General features: G+C 41.1%; 1 protein-coding gene across 6 annotated transcripts in view; it reads right to left on the bottom strand.

Moving 5' to 3' along the window:
* Positions 1-15036, bottom strand: part of LOC145440937 (lactadherin-like) — a 175130-nt gene that overhangs the window by 148829 nt on the left and 11265 nt on the right. For 2 of the 6 annotated variants that reach the window (XM_080318715.1, XM_080318717.1), the window contains exons 3-10: positions 14175-14270; positions 13947-14042; positions 13713-13808; positions 13482-13577; positions 4617-4649; positions 3977-4105; positions 3752-3918; positions 3035-3385 (exon numbers count right to left, since the gene is read on the bottom strand). In XM_080318715.1, the coding sequence (XP_080174841.1) occupies positions 3248-3385; positions 3752-3918; positions 3977-4105; positions 4617-4649; positions 13482-13577; positions 13713-13808; positions 13947-14042; positions 14175-14270 (851 nt within the window). In that variant the 3' untranslated portion in view covers positions 3035-3247. Of the gene's footprint in view, positions 1-3034; positions 3386-3751; positions 3919-3976; positions 4106-4616; positions 4650-13481; positions 13578-13712; positions 13809-13946; positions 14043-14174; positions 14271-15036 lie in introns of those variants that run through there. The other 4 variants (XM_080318719.1, XM_080318716.1, XM_080318720.1 and 1 more) reach the window with 4 other exon arrangements.

Below are 15036 nucleotides of genomic sequence, written 5' to 3'. Positions count from 1 at the left end.
AATCTCTCATTTTTTTACTGCCTCAAGAATAAATATACTGCTCGTGCTAAAGATTCAATAACAAGTTGCTGTAATATTGATAAATTAAGCACAAAAATAGAAATTTCGCAAATAGCCATATTTTATGCCCAAGAGAGCCATAGGTTCCCGACCGCTGATATAGATTCATGTTCAAACATTCTTGTCAATAAAATAATTACAAGTAATATGCCGCGTCTACCAAAGTCTACCAAATTTCGACATATAGTGTGATGTTATTTTGAATAAAATTCATTTTCTGGCTGTATATTACTGTCCTAAAATCAATGTTTGCACGAGACAGTTGACGTTTGCACGATAATTGAGCTAATTTTGAACGAAAACGTTAGGGGGTCCACGGGGGTCTGCGGCGGTCCAAAAGCGGTTCCATTGTCATGTTAACATATTAATTCGTGTTTTCGGAATTAGCGTGACATTAGCTTTCGTTTAAGACCAGTTTGATTAAATTTTAGCTCACGGGACGCCAGCTATAGGACTACCAATTACGCTGCTTTAGCCGGCTGTGTACACTGTGTTAGCCTCATTTGCCGCCCCCTTGGAGCCTGCCGCCCCTGGCGCAGAGCCAGAACCGCCAGGTGGCTGCTACGCCACTGGTCCTATGTTGTTCCGAGACCGAAGTTCCGAGGCTGCTGTCCTTAGTTCTTCAAAGACCATTCGAATTGATGTTCTGGATTCAATATGACAGGCCCAATCTATGAGATAACAATTGCGCATGTGTCCGAACTCGTTGACCTTTCCAGTTAGGCTTACGCAATCTCTCGAGTTCTAGTCATTGGAATTAGTCAGGTCAAGTCAAGTGCGAACATGAATCGTATTGAATCTTTGCTCCGTACGTAGTTTACGCAGTTGCCTTTAGAGCGAAGATTAGAGGTTTAGAAGTTGTCCAGTCCATTGATCCAATCGTACGCCGGGTGCCTCCGCTTTGTTTGCCTATCACCTGGTCGTAACCACCAGCTCAGTGGCCGTAACACATCAGGATCGTGTACGAAAGACTTTCGGACGGGCTTAGAAAAATTAGGGCCTATCGATTTGCGTGATCTCTAACTCTACCATGAAATCATAACGCATGCTACTAAAGATGACCTGATAATTGATTCGTGGCATAGGGACGTACATTTTGTAAAATAATCCTTTGGTATGAATATAACATTTGTTACCACACTTCAAGTCACGGCTCACCGGCAAACCTCTCGCGGCACCTACGTTAAAATCACTGTTGTCGCGAAATTCATGTGACCATCATAAAGTTACTTTTTTACGTTGGAAAACGCCATTGTGACGTAATGTTGATATAAGTCGCTCGCAGCCCTTGCCCCACCACCCGATATTGTCACGAGCCGCCACTGCGTTTAGGGATGGTGTGAACGTGAGGTTCACGTTCGCGTTCTGTGTGTGAACTTCGGAAATTTAGAGGTTCGCGTTCACAACAGAACCTTGGTAGGCTTTGCACTGTGAACCTTTTTCATATATTACAATTTACACTTCATTATAACATCTTTGGTTCAAATTTATTGCATTTCAACTGCGGGCCATTCTATGCACGGCGCTGGCAGCATAAAAAAATCAACAATAAACGAGCATGCACCTTGGCAATCTCAAAAATTTTACTTGCTTTGTTTAGGGTTACCATATTTCAGCAACCCAAATTCCGGGCACTCTTTAGCGCCCACTGCTGGATTAAATATGAGTTATGACGTCACATTAGCAAAGCTTTGCTTTGCTCATAGACCAGAGGTGTATGAGTATGTGGCTATGTGTGTTTTATAACCGGGACCGAAAGCACATGTTTTCATCCTCCTCCCGCCCAAATAAACAATGATTTTGACCCCACACTATAGGGTAATCGATGCAACTTCTGCGACATTTAAAACGCCAAATGTACTTCAGCATTTTGGCATTATGTGGCCCGAGTCGTCGCTAGGTATCGTGTACAATTGTACATTAATATAGGCTAATAGTTCATTGAAAGATAGGGTTGGAATTAGCAATATGACGTCACGTGACGTCATGAGGTTCACGTTCGCGTTCACACAGAACCTTTCAAAAAGGTTCGCGTTCACACGAACCTGAACCTTTCAGAGGTTCACACCGTCCCTAGTGGCGTTGACGTGTGAACGGGTGAATCGCTTTATAGCGGATGCGTCCGGTATTTTGAGACGTCGCATAGCAAACTGGCGTCTGGTATTGCGTGTTTTCCGCCGAAAAGCCGCTATAAACGACGTTTGGTGTGAGATATCTCGAGAAGCTGGGCGGCGACTATATAATTATTACACGGCGCGACTTCAGGCGACTATCATGTTCTCGCAGCAATCTCGCTGCTAAGGCTGCATATTATAGCGATGAAATCAGAGTAGCGTATGGCCATTTTAACCATTTTCAGATATTTAAGTTTTTGTAAAGTTTTTAATTTTTCACGGCCATATCTTAGCCCTGATGAACTTTGAAACATTATAAAAAAAGCATAACCATGGTCAAGATATGGATGTAAAATGAAAAATTCACAAACACCTAATTTTGTCGAAACTTGAAAAATGGATCTCAAATTTTGAAAAATAGGCATATGCTACTGTGTTTCTACAGCGGCGGTATAGACGTATAGTCGCCATAGAATCAAAGTAGCAAGTATGATATATATATATATATATATATATATTAGGGCAGTTATCACAAAACGAGCAAAGACCACGGTCGATAGTTATATTGTTTACAAACTAGTATTGCATTTTCAAAATGCGCGATCACAACTCGAACCAAAATTACTCATTTTACAAAACTCGCACCTAGAACTAGAACTTACCACCTGTAACAATCCGCAACAACTAACTAAATTCAGTACGAAGCAACTCCATTTATCTTTATTCCATTGCAATGGGATCGGCCTTCCACATCAACACCCACACATGGCCCCATAAATCCACATCCTTGCTACGCCACGGTTAGTTTACTGACTAATCCGAGCTAGCACTGGCTGCAAGAACATCAGACAACAGAAAAATGGTGTTCAGATTCACGACAAATGAAGACACGTGTTTTGTATTTTTAGGCAACGAATAATTTTTAAAGCTTAGCTAGCACTAAAACTACAGCTAATCACTTTTCAAAATTCGCAGCTCGAACTAGAACTACTGTACGTCAACGAACTAGATTGTTATTTAGTCCACATAGATGGCCGACTACAATACATAAGAAACTCGATTCTAGAGATCTCTCAACAATCTCTCATTTCAATTCTCATGCTCCTGTGATTGTGATACGACACCGGGTGAATTCGGACAAATCTTGCGTGGATGGATGGAGACAGATCGTTCTCAACGATGGTGCTTTCGTCAGAGTTTCCGACGAAGACCTGAATTCGGTACGCGTAACAATAAGGGACTCTCGAAGATACAGATCGTTATTGTACAATTGAGTAATACATTGGCATTGGAATAAACCCAAATATTTTTGGCTGGTGTTCGTCAGAGGTAATCGTCAGCAAGTATAGTAGAGATTGGAGGGAACACTGCATTTTAATAAGAATGTTATATCTAGGATATCGAGAGCTAGGCTTTGAAAGTTGAAATCATATTATGAGAATAAAAAGAAATTAAGCTATCAGCACTTCTCAAAATATATGACTCGTAGCTGAAGTTACTTGAGCGGCAAGAGTTAGTAAGACACTGATAACAGAGTACAAGAATGGAGTTGATTAGATATTGACATCGATACCCACTTTAACTTTTCCCAATTCTTGGTAATATTGCATTTCCGAAGTAGTATTTCCATATGATATTTGAAAGCTCTTAACCCATTGCGCAAGATCTGCCCGTCCTTGAGTTAAAATGGCGGTGATTGTCCTGGCAACCAGGTAATCGACCTGTATCCACGGATTTATGGCATCTAAACCAAAATTTGCATAACACGAATTTTACTCTACTCAACATAGAATCATTCTCACATTTGGCTGCGCACCAGGCTCGTCCGGAATTAAGAATTGCTTGATGCAAAGGACAGTCTTCATGGACGGAAGAAGCGGATAACTGTGAAAGCTTGACCAAGCCGGTGGATATCCCTACGTAGCATATCTCTGTAAAAACGGTTATTGATGCCCATGACCATGTGTTTCCAAACATCAATACGTTTAGGCAACTTGGATTGTGTGGTCGAAAACGAATGCATTTTACAAATGTGAACGTTGGTGTTTTTGATTCAATTTTCTAGAGCCAAAATTGTCACGATATTTGAAGTTGGTCATTGCTACGAATGGTATGAAATAGGCGTAAATTATAGTGGAACGGCGACGATTACCCCACACGCGTTGACAAGAATGCGCCAAACCACGCACAAAACATCGTGGCATTGTGGTGAATGTTTCACATAGTCCTGTATGTTTCATCGGGCTTGTGAGTTGGTCATAACAGAGATAAATTTCATGGACCTAGTTAGAAGAGTTTTGTGATCAACATATATATTGCACGCAAGTTATCTATATTCGACAACGTATCAACTGCAATGGCGTTTAGCCGTCGCGATGATTCAGTTAGTTCACTTCTTAAAAGACTTCGACGAGCTATATAGGTTACTCATATGCATCATACCTGGATATCGGCATGGTAGTTTCTTTATCAAATCTGTAAAACAATGGTTTTAAGGTATTTAAGGTATATATCAAGGTATTATGTAGTGCAGTGATTCTTTACTGTCAACCATGGCTCAAAGATGGGTGGCCACTGGTATAGAGGGCCAAGGGAGAAAATTGCGAAACATATGTAGGCAAGGATTCAAAACCAAATAACGTCACGGTAAAAACTATTGGAGCAGTGGTTCCCAACCTTTTTGTCTTCATTCCCGACATCCGATTTATTCCGAGTCTTCATTCCCCACTACCCAAAACTATCGTGATATTTCATTTTACCTTATGTCAATACTGAGCAGCTGTTTGGTTGCTTGAGTACAAAAGACACACAACCACACCAGTATACAAGACAATCACCTATAACTGCAACATCAAACGTATCGTGAACCGATACAGGCAACCCTCAAAATTTAGCGCGCGTTATTTCCCTTCATACTTGTCGTGCTAGATGCGTAGGTGAAGCCATCATTGGTTATGAAGAGTTAAAAATGAGTTTTTGCGAGCAACACGCAATGAAATTTTCGATACATACATTCCAGAGCAGTTAACTGGTAACGGTAACCGCGCATGTGTCTCCGTAAATATGTAGACTATCCTGTAGCCTACATAATGTTTAACAAATGCGTCCATTCCGACCAGAAACCACTGAATTCCTCGTCAGTGGGGAATTCCCCACTGGCTGGGAACCACTGTATTGGGGGAATTATGACGTCACAATCCCAAATTAGAGCTATATGCCTAAGTATACTCTTTTCCATCCCACGGATGTCCAATTGCTCATGTGTTTGTACTAGGGATGGTGCGAACCCCTAAAAGATTCAGGTTCGTGTGAACGCGAACCTTTTTGAAAGGTTCTGTGAGAACGCGAACGTGAACCTTATGACGTCACGTGACATCATATTTCTAACCCTACACGCAGGGCCGTAACAGCACTTCGTCAGCCCCCCCCCAAAAAAAACGTCGGTCTTGGGCCCCCTATAGGGTGATAAACCGAAATTCTGGGGCGCTTCGCCACCCAGACCCCCCTTTGGCTATCCACTATTTCCTGCTAGTTGTCATCTATATTGGGTGTCCGTTTAGTGACCCAGCTATCATCGCCTATACGCACGTAGCGCGAAAAAATTCAGTAATTCATAATTGAATCGGTCAACATGATCGGGAATTGCATATATATTGCTATCATTTTCTTGTCCTCTCTGCTCACGTAATCAGATTTACCGGTAGAGCTGAGTGAGGTGTGATTGAAAAGGTAGGACCCCACAATAATGATTAACAATCTTCCGGCGTATACCCGTTGGCAGGAACGAAACAGCACTTTGTCAGGCCCCCCAAAAAAAATTGGGTCTTGGGCTCCCATAGGTTGATAAATCGACCCCAATCACGTTGTTTTTTGCCGCGAAAGCGACTGTACTGGTTGGTGAGCCAGCGCCAAGCGCGAAAATTTTCCATTATTCGGGGGAGATAGCGTAGTGGTAACGATAAGCGCCTACCAAACTGGCGGACACGGTCGATTACCGTCGGAGGATTATCTGGGATCCTCTTCCCCCACCGTTGCCGATCTTACGGCGACAAAAAAGCCCAGAAAAGACCCGACGAAAGAAAGCACTAACAAAAAATGGAAAGAACTAGTAGAAAGGGCCGCGGCTTCAAAAAAGATCAACATCGAAAACAACTGTGACATCGGGCGCTCTAGGCCGAGGTGGATGTTAGAGTAAAGGATCGCTACTGATGCGTGTCGTTCGACATCCCCCTATCTGTTCATGACATCGCATTGTGTCTTATCGCATTTTACATTGTGTGTGACTTGTTCAGATGAAAAATGTACCCAAACGATGTTATGTTATGATAAAATCAGTCAATAACATCGGGAATTGATATATATTGCTATCAATTTCTTGTCCTCTCTGCTCACGTTATCAGATTTGCCGGTAGAGCTGAGTGAGGTGTCTTGAAAACTGTAGGGCCCGTAAATAATAATTAAACATCTTCGGGCGGGCGGTCCAGTTGGTATATGACTTCGTTACATGATGTTATTTTGTGACGTCCTGTCAGGGTTGTAATGACTCGTGTCACGATTTTGTGATGACTCGACTCGACTTTACTCGAGTCATTTTCTAAAAATACGGAAATTACTCGACTTGTACTCGACTTGTACTCGAGTCATTGCGGATGACTGGAACTAAGTAATATGACCCGAGACTCGGACCGCCAAGACCGACATTTCATTGCAATTCCGAAGAATAGTAAAGTAACCACACTATTGGGATTTCGTCTATTGGTGCTGGTACTTGAAAATACGACCAGAAACTATTAAAAGTGAGGATAATTAGTATAATATAAATGCTAACCATTCGATATCACCAAACAGAGTTGTAAAAAGTTGGTTGAACAAGACTTTAACCGGAAACTGAGCAGTCAACACAATGACTTGGACTCGGACTCGAGTCATAATACCGTGACTCAGACTCGACACTATGCTCGCTGACTTGGACTCGGACTTGACTCGGTGGTGAATTGAAAATGACTCGACTTGACTCGAGTCAAAACTGTAAAAGTGAGATTGACTTGTGACTCGAAGCCTTGTGACTTGGTTACAACCCTGCCTCCTGTCTGCTATATAAAAAATATTGAATCGCCCAAATTAAACTAAAAGACGCACACGATTTCAAATTGGTATTTCTTCACTGGCATATAATTTTCCCTGCGGGATGGTATTTGTCTTCCAAGGTTCAGATTGCCAAGGCAGGAACTTTCGGCGCTAGTCATTTAGGCGCCTACAGACAATTAAACCTATATTTATTTTGTATATAGAACGAAGTTTTCGGTCAGCGTAAGGGCAGTCCTTTTCGGCCAAGGTTTTCACGCTGCCGATCGTTCTGGCACACTTCTTGGATTCGCATGTAATATGTCCTAAATCGTTATATGTCTTGGTGCGTCGTGGCGCGGTAATGGCCAACGCGAGTTTTTTCTTGGGGGGAGAGTACCAAACAATGAAGAAATTTGACAATTTGAAATCGCGCGCAGCGCGAAAATATTTTTAAAAAGTTGCAAAAATTTTCAAAAAATAGCCTACTCCATAATTTATGCTCATTCACGAAATAATTTTGGACCCCCTTCGAGCTCGCCCCCTCCCCAATTGGGGGGTTTGGGGTGCGGCAGTTACGGTCCTGCCTACACGCCAGGCCACATATAAGCCATAATGATTGTTCAAGTACTTGCTGACGTTTTAAATGTCACCAAATGTATCAACTGGAGCAATCAAATGCTATATTAAAATTAATATCTTTCGTCGCTTTGCTGATAATTTCGACAAGGACTTACAAGGGAACATAAGCTTATGCCTTAACGGTCTAGGCCAGACAGGACAGTGTATTCGGCGTCTGACTATTGCGACATTGGTATTGCGCATAGCGTAAAACTAGTTCCCATACTTGCAACCGATATCACTCCATAAATAAGCTATACACTAGCCAACACCCTAATTGCTCGGTTTGGGTTTTTATTATACAATAAACATAGTATATCCAATCCAGATGGATCCCGTACGCCTGCTAAGTTTTTTACATTAGATAACGATGTATTCTTTATATCAATTTCATTGATTGTTTGAATAACCATAATTCGCTGACTTCCCGAATGTAGTGTTCTTCGTTCTTGTTGTTGTGTTATTGCGCGTCAAGCTCACAGCAAAGATTCACTAAATATCCACAAACGGAAAGCTGAATATATCGAGCGAACTTTCGTAACAAAGCAAGTAAAATATTTGAGATTGGCAAGGTGCATGCTCTTTTACTGTTGATTTTTGTATGCTGCCAGCGTTATGCATAGAGTGGTCCGAAGTTGAATGCAAACAATTTCAACCAAAGATGTTTTAATGACGTGAAAAATAGTAATTTTTGAAAAAGGTTCACAATGCAGAACCTACCAAGGTTCGTCTGTGAACATGAACCTCTAAATTACTGAGGTTCACATACAGATCGCGAACGTGAACCTCACGTTCACAGAATCCCTAGGTTTGTACAGATCTCCCAGTTAACTGTGTCAATAATTTAGTTACCCATTATACTAGCGGAGTGTATAATGCATGGATCAGATATATTTTCGACAAAACGTCAAGGTCGGACGCATTATCCTTTCTCCAGAAACGGCGCGGAGCCTAACAATATGAAACGCGAAGTTTGCAGCGTCTGTTTACAACGTGTAAGACGAGTGCAGGGTTGCCAACCTTCAGCTGCATTTCGATTACCCATGTTACCTACGGCTGCATTCCAGGACATAGTCTCAATGAGCTAACTGGACACCAAATACCCATGTTAAACTGTGCGTGTCCATTTCCGGTGAACTCTGGACTAATCTACTTCTTCATATCGTCTTACTATACGCATCTCAGTCGCTAGTAGTATTGTAATGAATCGTCACCGGGAGTGGTCACGGTCGCGCCAAGCGCGATTTTTTTTCGGATTCACGAATGAATTTCGTCATTAATATTAGTAGTTTCAAACATTACTAATACTAATATTACTGTCAAATATTTATCCTTTCTCGGCCTATGTGATCTGATTTACGGGTAGAGTTAATGTAGGGCAGGGGTGTCAAACTCAAATCGCGCGACTGACCGGATTCAAGCCTTAAAATCGCGTACGGGCTGAATCAGCCAACTGATTCCAAAATGTTACCTCGAGCTCTTGCTTTTCACTAGCATGCTTTATTATAAAGCATATATAGAGAATACACGGTTCATATAGGGTTTCATTCTAGCAAGTCGCCACACCCTTATATGCAATCAATGACACAGTTAATAAATACAGGTAAGATTACCCAATAAAACAGTGGCACTGACGGCGATAAAAGTTGGCATATTTTTATGCTCTTTTTGCTGTAGTCGTAATCTGACCGTCGCAGATGCGATCCTAGATATTTGAATTATATATTTGAGTAACTAAATATATTTCCCATGTCCACTGGAATCTGCATATAACGGTTGCAAAACGGCATTTTCGATTCTGTGAATATGTTGGCTACTTCTTGTCCATTTTTCTATAAAACTCTGAACTCGAATTAGAGGGGCTGAAATCACATAGCTATGGTGGACTAGTTATAGCGCCTATACGAACATGCCTGACATTAGTTGCCTTGAGGGAATATTTTGAAATGAGCTGGTTAGTAATAAAAATGTTCAATGAACATCAGAATTCCTTCGCGGGCCGGATGAAATCGTCTAGCTTTGACACCCCTGGTGTAGGGAGTGTTTTCGAAAATTTAGGGTAAGTCATCGAGGATGATGCATATTCGGGTGGACCAAGTGATATTAGTGACTTTATTGCATGTTGTGATTTCTTGACCTCCCATCAGGATTTTCGATATAGTGGTAAGATATTGGAATCTCACAGATGTACCAGAAACAAATTCCTTTCGTGAGGGGCACACGATTGCTAGTTGGTATTTCTATGGGGTGCATCATTTTCCGCAGTTTTCGCAACAGTATACTGTTGGGCTTTGATTGCAAAGGGCGTTGCTATATTAAAATCGAAAAATGAAGTCGCATTGAATCGCGTGTAGCGGGAAGAAAATTTCAAGATCAAATAAGTCTCTCAAAAATTAATTATTCCCTCAAAAATTCAGGAGTCAATTCGCAAATTCAATTTTCATGTCGACGGCCGCCAAACCATGCTAATTGAATTACGCGTCCACGGCCGCCCAAATTTCCTTCCACGGCCGCAGTTTGCCCACCCTTGGACGAGGCGAATATAAGCGAACATCGAGAGGTGATCATGATCACAGCACAATATTCGTATTCTGAATGTTATTTATTGGAAAAAATTAGGTTATGGTGCTTGTAGCAGCGTTGGTCTTTTGCACCACAGACCAATAAATTTCATCAATAACACAAGCTGATTTTAAAATTTAGTATAGGATATTCATAGTAGGCCTAAGTTGGTAAGGTGAAAGTGAGGTATGATATAAAATACATCAATGAAGACTCAGACATAGATAGAATCAAGACACAATCAACACCATTGGAACGGGAAAGACCGTGCAAGTGTAGCCTATCATCCGTTACTTGCTAACAAACAGCTGAATACTGAACTTGTAGGCACATACAAATATATTCGAGTATTGACATATGACGATATAGTATCGGAACGTCTTAATAAAAGACAAACACATTTCCTGTTGGATTTCCAGATAGGGTCCCAAGAAAAGAGCATACCAACAAGGGAACATTGTATCGTGTAGATCAGGGACGGTCCGTGACTTGTTGACAACTTTCATCGACCACAGATGTCTAATTGACTTCAACAGTTAGTGAAGTATATTAACGTAATAAATTCAGTGAATAATGCTTTTGATCTCTTTAAAGTTTACATTAAATACGGTTTATTCCTTGTTTAGGTGGATAAATACGCCAGTAATGTATCGATAATGCAGTCAGCGGTTCACCGAGGACTACATTTTCCCATATATGGCCCGCCGTCCGAAGAAGTCTCCCGTCCCTGGTATCAGGGCCGTAACTGCCGTAACTGCCGCACCCCAAACCCCCCAATTGGGGGGGGGCGAGCTCGAAGGGGGCCCAAAATTATTTCGTGAATTAGCATAAATTATAGAGTATTTTTTGAAAATTTATGCAACTTTATCAAAAAATTGTCGCGCTGCGCGCGATTTCAAGTTGCCAATTATCTTGAATGTTGATTACTCTTCCCCTAAGAAAAAATACGCAAGATTTATAGAAATGGGAAAATCGGCGTTGACCATTACCTCGCCACGACGCACCAAGACATATAAAGTTTTAGGCCATGTAAAATGCGACTGCAAGAAGTGTGCCAGAACGATAGGCAGCGAGAATACCTTGGCCGAAAAGGACTCCCCTTCTGCTGACCGAAAACTTCGTTATATATACAAAATACATGTAGGTTTAATAGTTCTTAGGCGCCTAAATGTTCCTGTCATGGCAATCAGAAACTCACAAGACTAATACCACCCCGCAGGGAAAAATTATATGCCAGTGAAGAAATACCAATTTGAAATCGTGTGATCTTTTAGTTTAGTACGTTTGGGCGATTCTATATTTTTGATATAGCAGACAGGAGGTCACGAAATAACATCATTTACCGAAGTCATACCAACGGGTCCACCCGCCCGAAGATGTTTAAGTATTATTTACGGGCTCTACATTTTCCAAGACAACACCTATTTCAGCTCTACCTGTAAATCTGATTACGTGAGCAAGTGAGCATAGAGGACAAGAAATTGATAGCAAGAGATATGCAATTCCCGATCTTATTGACCGATTTTATCATGAATTATCGAAAATTTTCGCGCTTCGCGCTGGCTTACTGAGCAGTACAATTTCGTGGCAAAAGTGAACAACGTGATGGCGGGTCGGTTGGGAGCCCTATGTTGGGAGCCCAAGACCCCAGTTTTTTTGGGGGCCTGACGAAGTGCTGTTTCGTTCCTGCCAACGGGTATACAATACACCCGGAGATGTTTAATTATTATTGAGGGGTCCTACCCTTTCAAACACACCTCACTCAGCTCTACCGGTAAATCTGATTACGTGAGCAGGGAAAGGATAAAAATTGATAGTAATATATCTGCAATTCCCGATCATATTGCCCGATTCAGTCATGAATTACAGAAATTTCTCGCGCCTCGCGCGTTTTTAGGGGATAAAATCTGACTCACTAAACGTACACCCAATATAGATGATAAGCAGCGGTAAACAGCGTATAGCCTGAGGGGGGTGTGGGGGGCTTCGCCCCCCAGAAGTTCGATTTATCACCCTATGGGGGGCCCAGGACCAACGTTTTTTGGGGGGGGGGCTGACGAAGTGCTGTTACGGCCCTGCCTGGTATAGATAGACGAACCGAAAGCAGAATAATTTCCCAGATTGCAATGCAACTAACGGAAACCGAGAAGCTGCATTATATAGGGTTACCATACGTCCTCTTGAGGATTTGTCCTCAATTTTGACTTTTTTGAAAGTGAACTCGGAAGACGCGTAATTGTACTCATTTTTTAGAATTTGTTTTCTTATATTTATTAAATTTACGTTAAATTTGCGTGGAAGGAAAAATTTACCATTTCTTCCTGATTTTACTCCAGCAGTCCAAGTCTAAAAATTTTCAAAAAGTGTCCCCTTTTCAGATTTTCAAAATATGGTAATCCAAGCATGATATGACCGCAAGTAATTTGAATATATTACTGAAATGTAAAAGTTTACTTCAATCTCGCCATTTTCCTTAGGGAGCAGGCTGCTCACCGGAATATATGTGTATTTATCATTTTTACTGTGAATAAAGAATATAATGATAATACCCTAGAGATAACAGGGTTTTATTAACAGCTGCATTGACAAAGTACGCGCGTAGAAAAAACCGTCGGTGGATAAACAGGTATATATTCATCCACATACTTTTTATCATGACGATATTTCGGGCCGGGGCAAGACCAACTTTTTTTTCTCATGGGACTGGGGTGAAGCTGTTTCGGTCCCGAGTCACAATCGTCGTCGTTTGGCGTGAATCCTGCTATATCAGTGTTCTACTTTTCTCTATCAAGATGAGTTTATCTTTATTCCTTACATTTTCATGTATCCTGGTAATTTTGTATGCCTGATTTCTCAGTAATTTTGTAGCACTGATGATCATGCGGAGAGCCGATCAGATCAGACAGAAATTAGTTAGTTGCGTTAGAAATGAATCTATTTCTTTGTGTTTCAGTTAGTTAGTCACGGAATTTTATAGGTCGTTAGTTCTAGTCCCGGTTGCGAGTTTTGAAATTCCAGTAGTTTATACAAGAATGGAGTAATGATATAAACCATACGTACCGTTCATCATGTTGATAAGGTTCCCATCCGATACTCTTGTCTCATTTTTCAATTCGTTTATAAGCTTCAATTTCGTCGACTGCTGATCCTTTTGCTCTTTCCGAAACAATTTCAATTTTAGTTAGTTAGTCATGGAATTTTAAAGGTGGTAAGTTCTAGTCTTGGTTACGAGTTTTGAAATTCCAGTAGCTTGTAGAAGTATGAAGTAATGATGATATAAACTCTACGTACCATTCATCATGTTGACAAGGTTCCCATCCGATACTTTTGTCTCATTTTTCAATTCTTTTATAAGCTTCAATTTCGTCGACTGCTGATCCTTTTGCTCTTTTCGAAACAATTTCAATTTTTGTTAGTTAGTCATGGAATTTTAAAGGTGGTAAGTTCTAGTCCTGGTTACGAGTTTTGAAATTCCGGTTATAGTCTGTACAAGTATGAAGTAATGATGATATAAACTTTACGTACCATTCATCATGTTGATAAGGTTCCCATCCGATACTCTTGTCTCATTTTTCAATTCTTTTATAAGCTTAAAGTTCTTCGACTGCTGATCCTTTTGCTCTTTTCGAAACAATATCAATGTTAGATAGTTAGTCACAGAATTTTAATGGTGGTAAGTTCTAGTCCTGGTTGCGAGTTTTGAAATTACAGTAGTTTGTACAAGTATGGAGCAAGGATTTAAACCATACGTACCGTTCATCATGTTGAAAAGGTTACGATCAAATACTCTTGTCTCATTTTTCAATTCTTCTATAACCTTCAAGCCCGTCGACTGCTGATCCTTATGCTCTTTTCGAAGTAATATGAATTGCCAAAAATATAATCGCATTACGAACGATCATGCAATAAATTCCCAAGTAACATAGCGGGATACTTGTTTCTGGAAACGGCAGTATCGATATGAAATATCGGCATTGCAAGATCGTAATTATATACCACTAACTATCCCAATCATATCATACATCGTTGATATTCCCATGTAATTTCGCACAGTTTGTGAACGGTGTCGTAGCCCAATGCAGACCTGTGCAAACCACCAATCTATTTAGTTGACGATCAACAAACTACTGGATTTTTTGAGTCGTCGTAGTTGCGGATTTCGAGAGGTCAATAGTTCTAGTTCAGTGGTTCCCAACCTTTATGTCTTCATTCCCCACTTTAGATTTATTCCGCGACTTCATTCCCCACTACCCAAAACTATTTGCTTGTTTGACCACGCAAAACACACAACTAAACGCCAGACAATCGCCTACAACTGCAACATAAAACGTATTGTGAACCGATTCCGGTAACCATCCAAATTTAGCGAAAGCGTTTTATTACGTCATACTGGCCGTGCTGGATGCGTCTGTGACGCCATCATTGGTCATGAGAAAGGATTTGGAGCAGCCGTAAACGTTGCATTGCTCCTGATCCGACTCCTGAGCTTTCTTCTATCATAGATTTGCTCCGGCTTCTGCTCAGGAGCTGCATTATTACTACTGCTCCTGCTCCAGCTCCAGCTCCGGCTCCGACTCCGGCTCTGAAAACTAACTAATGGGCCTATCTGTATCAG

This window comes from Botryllus schlosseri, chromosome 6 (genome assembly GCF_051294905.1).
Source record: "Botryllus schlosseri isolate E-star chromosome 6, Bs_hap1, whole genome shotgun sequence".
Taxonomy (NCBI): Eukaryota; Metazoa; Chordata; class Ascidiacea; order Stolidobranchia; family Styelidae; genus Botryllus; species Botryllus schlosseri.
This window is presented reverse-complemented; position numbering and strand designations above follow the sequence as displayed.